The sequence below is a fragment of the Pyrus communis genome, chromosome 16, assembly GCF_041283825.1.
Source record: "Pyrus communis isolate YQ-2024b chromosome 16, ASM4128382v1, whole genome shotgun sequence".
Taxonomy (NCBI): Eukaryota; Viridiplantae; Streptophyta; class Magnoliopsida; order Rosales; family Rosaceae; genus Pyrus; species Pyrus communis.
The window spans coordinates 15,130,433-15,138,480 of NC_142580.1; the positions used below are offsets into that span (position 1 = coordinate 15,130,433).

The window sequence follows — 8,048 nt, forward strand, 5'->3', positions numbered from 1 at the left end:
TTCACAAGATTTATTCAATAGTATGAGTGCATCGTTGAATAAAGTTGCCGACTGTAATATGTGGTCGCAGCTTGCAAGCAGTGTGATGGGAGGGTGCTCTATTTTCAATTTATATAGGTAGGTTAACTCGCCATATATGCCCACAAAGGTAAATAAAATGTTAATGTGCCATATAGATTTTAAATTCATATATATAAGTTTTTAGTCAAAGTGGCACTTAAAGTCGAGTTTCAATATAAAATTTGAGTGCATTCCACGTTAATAAAAAAAAATTTATCCAATCAAGAAAATAAGATTGAGTTTGGACTTAAACCATCTTTAATTATTACACGTGTACAAATTGTTAAATTCAAATTTGAGTTTTCACTCTTATGTTTCTTTTCCATAATAAAGACTTAAATTCTAAAACTCAAAATGATTTTAAGATTTGAGTCTGTGTTTGAGAAAAAAAAAAAAAAAAAAAACTTTAAAACTAAAGTTCATCCTCCTTTTTAGACTCAAATGCATGACAATGTAGGTTTAAGAATATAACCTTGGATTAGAAATGACCCAACAATTAAAAAAAAAAAAAAATTAGAGCAATGGTCCTTAGATTTGAATAAGGATCATCTCTGGATCCTCTTTGTGAGAATTTTTGAGATCCATGTATCGTGTCTGTTCATCATACATCGTGCGGTCAGAAATCATTTTAAATTTTACTGAAAATATGGGTATACCCCTTGGAATTCAATTTTTTTTAAACTAAAACCCATAATTGTAAAATTTTTCTAATAAAAACCCAATGACTAGGCTTCAACTAAGCAATGTCCATAATTAAGTATGACTTGGCAAAATTGGTATTTTTGAATGTCTAAATTACCCCTAATATCATTGACTTTGGGTCTATTACTTCTTATCTACATTTATTTTATATTATTTCATTCAATTAAACATTTTGAAATGTTTATGCAGATTTGGAAAAGAAAAATTTTAGTGTCATGATTTCAATGCATATTAATAACAAAAATTATATGATATTAGAGTTTTGATTCCTTATATAGTTGTTTTCACATTTATGTAAAAATGAGCATTATTTTTCCTTTTCAAATAATTGTAACAGGTAAATTAGTATTTTTCACAAATGTACAAATGTTATTTTATTCAAAATTACCAATATTTTACATATATAAAATAACTATATAAGCTCCAAGTAAAATAACAATATAATTTCCAGGTAAAATAATACATGCAAAATAATTTACCTACAAAATAAATAAATAAATATTGTTTGATTCAAAAGTTAATTAAGTTATTTGCATACACACACACACACACACATATATATATATATATATATATATATATATATAATATCAAAACGTGCCTAACATATGTAATAATGTGACATCCCACATTGCCCAGATGAGTGATCCTTAAATGTATATTCTAATCCCTACCTAGCACGAGGCCTTTTGGGAGCTCACTGGCTTCAGGTTCCTTGGGAACTCCGAAGTTAAGCGAGTAGCGCGCGAGAGCATTCCCAGGATGGGTGACCCATCGGGAAGTTCTCGTGTGAGTTCCCAAAAACAAAACCGTGAGGGAATGGTAAGCCCAAAGCGGACAATATCGTACTACGGTGGTGGAGTGGGCCTGGGAAGTGGTCCCGCCCGGACCGGGATATGACAAATAATACATGCAAAATAATTTACCTATAGAATAAATGAATGTTGATTGATTGCAAGCAACACATAATAATAACAAATGTGCCTAGTATATGTAATAATACCTGCAAAATAATTTACCTACAAAATAAAAGGATGTCCCATCGGGAAGTTCTCGTGTGAGTTCCCAAAAACAAAACCGTGAGGGAATGGTAAGCCCAAAGCGGACAATATCGTGCTACGGTGGTGGAGTGGGCCCGGGAAGTGGTCCCGCCCGGACCGGGATATGACAAATAATACATGCAAAATAATTTACCTATAGAATAAATGAATGTTGATTGATTGCAAGCAACACATAATAATAACAAATGTGCCTAGTATATGTAATAATACCTGCAAAATAATTTACCTACAAAATAAAAGGATGTTTTTAGCCAATTGATTCAAAGTCAATTTATTACCTATATTCTACTTTAAAATATAGGTAATTTATTTCACACAAATATAATAATAACAAAATGTGCCTAATGTATACATGCAAAATAATTTACCTACAATGATTGTCAAACAAATATAAGAAATGGCGCAGATGATGATAAGACAAATAAAAAGTAGATACTTTTGTAATAATAAAGCACTTATTTGCTATAATTAAGGTGAATAATTAAATTCATCAACATAATTAGGGTGTTGTGGCATAATTGTAAATATTTTGAAAATAATAGGTATTTATTTGTTTACATGGAAGTTTATTTCAAATTTGGGTTTTATTTGGATGTTTAAAATGAGATGGGTTTTGGTTAAGGAAATAAGTGTTGCATAGACTTATATCTAAAGAACCCTAAATTTTATTATTTAAAATTGTACACAAACAATATATGACGAAACTGACCGCACGATATACGATAAACGAATACGATTCACGAATCTTCGGGATCCTCTCAAAGAGGATCCGGATTTCTTGGATTTTAGCCCTTTAAACTAAAAATCAATGAGTAGTGATTTCTAAAATGCAGAGTAGTAGTCTTTTTTACTAATATTGATCGAAATTCCATCTAAAATAAAGCATTAAAAGGAGCAAAAAGAAAGCCGAAAGTTCTAATGAAATTATTCCAAAGAACCATTGCTCCAAAAAGTATTATAATATATTAAAAAACCAATCATTTTAATTCAGATACCAAATACTCCAATTAGACTCAAATTTAGAAACGTCTAATTATTGTAACGAAAACTATTACCTTCATCCTCAATCCAATCACTGTAAGTGGTAGCTCTTTTTCATTTGATAATGACTTGTACGTTCTCTGTTCATTTGGTTCCTACATTAATTGCTATTTTCTCGTTCATCACAAACTAATAGGAAAATTAACCGCATAAACATGGCTATGATCTTAAAGAATTCCAACGTTTATTCTTTGATCTTGAGAGTGCACACTTGACGATCCTCAGAAAGCCGGTACATATATGATAGAATTATAAGTAACTGATGAATGCTGAATATTAGAGTAGTATTACATTTGCTATTTATTTGTGTTACATCTTTAATAGAAGTACGACCTATCATCGCATGTGAATTTCATCACTATTAGAATTATATGATAGTATTACATTTGCTATCTATTTGTGTTATCTATTTGTGTTATGTATTTAACTCCATGAATAACGGACACACCCATACCCAAACTACACATAGATATTGATTAAATCTTGAAATAATCCAAATCACTTCGTAATCTCCTCAACCAACTCATTAACTGGAGTATATAAATCTCCTATTGAAATTGTACTACAAATTGTTCAATTAATTTCCCAACTAAAAATTGGCTCTATTTAGAGGAAAAGGATCCTCTCCGAATCCATTTTGCATATCCTAATTGTTCATCGTGCGACTAATTTTCGTCAAATACTATTTATGTTTAATTTTAAAGAAAAAAAGTCAAATAAGTTTTTACCGCACGATACACGATGAATAGTTAAGATGTGGAGATCCCTATGATCCCCATAAAGTAGATCCGAATGGGATCCAATACCCTATTTAGACCTTCATGTAGTAATTAGCAAATTAATTATATACTTATAGACTAAACATATCATACATTACTTGAGATTTCTAAAAAAGCACTTTTGGAGAATTTTAATTTTAGGGTTAAACTCTGCTAAGTTTTGTGATTGTCAACATTTAGTACATCAAGTTTTTTTTCGTCTCAGAGTCATTTCTAAAGTGTAAATTTTGGAACAATCTCATACATCCGTTAGTCAAACTGTTAAATCTTCCGTTAACTGTGACGTGACGGCCACCCTCCCATCACCCACCTCTTCGTCTTCCCCAGATCCCACCCGTGCCCACCCTCTCCCTCCCTTCTCTCTTCTGCAACCCGCACCCCTTCCCTCCCTTCTCTCTTCTACAACTTGCACCACCATCCCTTCTCTTATCCTTCCTCCCTTATCCCTCCATTCTCTCATCTGCACCAACCCACCAAACCCTCATCTCATCTCCTCCGGATCCGCCAAACCCTCATCTGCATAAACAAAAAATTACACCGTTTTTGCATTTAAACAAAAGCAATTTGAATTTGCGAATTGTCTTATCTATCAAGCAAACAACAAAATCCAAAGAAAAGGTCAAGTAGGAGGGCCACCTATCACCGACACTGCAAAAGGCAGTGGCAAAGTCGTAATTTAGATAAAAATACAAGCTACCGGATGTGGACGGTCTCGGAGGCGGTTTAGGAACCCTCGGGATGCGAGATCTGATGGTAGCCAGAGCCGACTCGGCTAACTCCTCCGAGTTACACCTCGACAGCCTCGGCCTCTCCGATTCCGGCTCTTCCCTCTTCGACTCGGAGCCGTCGAGCTTTTGATTCTCCGGATTTGTCGGAATGTGGACGCATTTCACTCCCCTCTTCAGATTTCTGATCAGATTCGACCGTCCGGTGACCTCCATCGGTCCCTGAAATCTCTGCGATGACGAAAGCTCGTCGTTTTCAAAACTAATCACACGATCCGACGCCGTTTTCTTCAGCTCCGAAATTTCAGCCTCCAATAGCTAGTTGGTGTGAACCGAAGTGAGGTGCCTGCGAGCAAGAAGACGACTCGGGAGGCGTTGACTGAGAAAGGTCCTCCTTTCCAGTCGGCGGTTGAGGGATTTGGAGACGGTGAGGAAAGCTGCCGTTGTCGGCGTCGCTACGGATAATGTGGACTCCATTGGAAAATCGCCGCCGAGAGGAGAGGAGATGAGGGTTTGGCGCGTTGGTGCAGAGGAGAGAATTGAGGGATAAGGGAGGAAGGAGGAGGGAAGGGAAGGTGGTGCAGCCTGTAGAAGAGAGAAGGGAGGGAAGGGGTGCGAGTTGCAGAAGAGAAAAGGGATTTGGGGAAGACGAAGAGGTGGGTGATGGGAGGGTGGGCACGGGTGGGATCTGGGGAAGATGAAGGGTTTTTTTTTTTTTTTTTTTTCCTAAAATTTATTTATTTATTTATTTTTAATTTTCATGTGGATGACACGGCGCTCAGTTATCATTCAAATGGGCAACGGGAGACTTAACAGTTTGACTAACGGATGTATGAAACTGTTTCAAAATTTACACTTTAGGTATGATCCTGGGACGAAAAAAAACTTGATAGACTAAATGTTGAAAATCACGAAACATGAAAGTAGTAAACAGTCTTTTACCCTTAATTTTAATGTACACCGTTGTTAGATTGTAAATTTGAACTATTAATCAAGTTAATCATTTTTGGTGCGGGATAGCCATTGAAGGTCTTGGTCTTGGACACCAGTGCAATGCTTAACTGTGAAAAACCATTTACATGATATTAGGTTTGGGTTGGACTAAAATCACACAAAGTCCAACAATAATTTTGTTTAGAACTACATTCATTAGAATTAAATTTAAAAACTCCCGCTTAATTATAAACCAGAGAAATAGAATAACAAACGACGTTGATCCTAGCAAAACAAAATATGAATGAAAAATGAATAGAGGCCAAAGTGGTAATTCAAAAAAAAAGTGATATCAATCAATATATAAAAGGGTAAAGAAACAAAATCAAGTTATTCCCTCATATTTATTAACCCCATCACGTTTATCATGTCTCCATCCCATCTCTCTCTCTCTCTCTCCCTCACTGTCAACCTCTTTTCTTTTTTTTTTTTTTTTTTTTGAAACCCTACTGTCAACCTCTTTTCATGTCTACAGAAACCCTACAAGTTGAGGAGAGACTCCAGTCCCACTTATTACCCATTTAACCACTCAATCTCTCTCTCTCTCTCTCTGAGTTTGTAGGCCTGGAAGGAACTGAACTGCTCCCCTTTCTCCGGAAAAAAATTTCTAGCAATCTCTCAAAATGTTCCCATAAAACAAAGTAATGAACAAAAGCCACCCCACATCATAATCTCTTTCAAAGGGTTTCTAGTATTGATCAAACAACTATTCAAAAAAAAACCTCGGAAGAGTGGTATATATAGCAGAAAGAAAAAAGCAACAGGTTATATATAATGCATAGCTATAGCTAGCTAGCTAACCCTGCTCCTCTTTTCTCAACCGATCTATCTATATAAAATTCTCATCCTCATTCGTCAACCATAGGATTGAAATCCCAGCTCAATTGAGCATCTAGCTAGCTAAGTGATCTACATGTTCTCTGATTTCTTCTAGTTACCCATCCATGGATTCACTTCAAGAATTTGACCCTTCCAACCCATCAAATACTTCAAGCATTAACATCAACATCAACACCACCATCGCTACCAACTCATCCTCATCCTCATCGTCACCATGCTCCACCCTCAGCCGCTATGAGAACCAAAAGCGGCGAGACTGGAACACCTTTGGGCAGTACCTCCGCAACCACAGGCCGCCACTGTCCCTCTCGCTGTGCAGTGGGGCCCACGTGCTTGAGTTCCTCAGGTACCTGGACCAGTTTGGGAAGACCAAGGTGCACATCCAGCTGTGTCCCTTCTTCGGGAACCCTAACCCTCCTGCACCGTGCCCCTGCCCTCTGCGGCAAGCTTGGGGAAGCCTCGACGCCCTCATCGGCCGCCTCAGAGCCGCCTTTGAAGAGCACGGCGGGAAGCCTGAGGCAAACCCTTTTGGGGCTCGGGCTGTGAGGCTTTATCTGCGTGAGGTTCGAGATTCTCAGGCCAAAGCCAGAGGAATTAGCTACGAAAAGAAGAAGCGGAAGCGCCCACCAGAGAGTAGCACCAGTATTACTAGTAGTACTACTAGTACTGTTCTTCCAGTTCAAGCAATACTGCCCCCTGCTCCTCCCAGTGCAAACTAATAAGTCAGTAAAAAGCTGTTTGGTTTTTTGGTTTACTATCAAAATCTTCATTGATTAATTAATGAATTAATTCTCTCTATCATGCATCCAAATAATTGTCTTTGCCCTAGCTATATTAATGAGCATTATTAATTGTTTTGGGTAATAATAAACTTGATAAAGGACACATTAATTCAAATTAAGAGTAATAGCTGTGATTTGCTACACGCTTATCAAAAGTGGTATGCTCGCTTAACATAATTCTTCATATAACCAATTACTATATTAATGAGTATTATTAGGGAAGCACATTATTCGCACTGCATAGAAAGATTAATTGTTATTGTGTTTCTCACCAGGCGGAACAACTTATCTACAAGTATCAACAACTGGGTGTATGCTCTTTCGCTCTGCCTCTCTTGTCATGTGATATCACAGATGAGTTCATGTTGTCATCTTTTGCATTTTTAAGTCTATATATCTACACTTATGGTTTTTTGTTCTTCAGAAACATGCTTAATTAGAGTTTCAGATATTGAAAAATTGAATTGATAAGCAAACAGGAGTTGCACTGTTGTAGTATAAGCAAATTTGCAGTTATGCTGCGAGTAATGAATATTATATATATGTACTAGTTCTAGTTGCACGTAGGTGAGGGTTTTCTGTGACTTAGCCAAAATATGTGATAGATATGTACTATAAAAGGTCAATTGGTTAGAAGTAATAGATTTGCAGATCATGTTCTATGTCTCCTTTTGAAAATTTTCATATTTTTAATGCGTGTTGGCAATCATAGTATGGTGGGTATGACTTTTCGGGAGGTCGATCCTGTGTCGGATTTGTCTAGCACAATGTATATTCAGTCTCTACTTTACATATAGAGGTCAATATTTCTTCTTTAATTTGTTTCCTCCAATAGATTGGATTGTTAGCTTTTCGATCATCACTGTGGAAGTTGAAGCAGTAGAGTGGAGAGAGAACAAACCCTTTCAATTACAAATGCAAATATGCAATCGGTGCATGATGAAGTGTCTGGAAGTATAGTTTATGAATGTATTATACTCATTCACAATATATATGCATGTGGGACGATGGGTCTTTGCCAATATGAGCTGTGCTTCATTTATTATGCAAATATCCACAACCCAT

The 8,048-nt window shown here is 36.4% G+C and overlaps 1 protein-coding gene across 1 annotated transcript; it reads left to right on the plus strand.

Annotated features, from left to right (window-relative positions):
* Positions 1-5,847: 5,847 nt before the first annotated feature.
* Positions 5,848-7,638, plus strand: LOC137732572 (protein LIGHT-DEPENDENT SHORT HYPOCOTYLS 4). Its single transcript, XM_068471888.2, has 2 exons — positions 5,848-6,923; positions 7,259-7,638. The coding sequence occupies exon 1, from the start codon at positions 6,306-6,308 to the stop codon at positions 6,918-6,920; it is 615 nt and encodes a 204-aa protein (XP_068327989.2). The 5' UTR covers positions 5,848-6,305; the 3' UTR covers positions 6,921-6,923; positions 7,259-7,638.
* Positions 7,639-8,048: the final 410 nt, after the last annotated feature.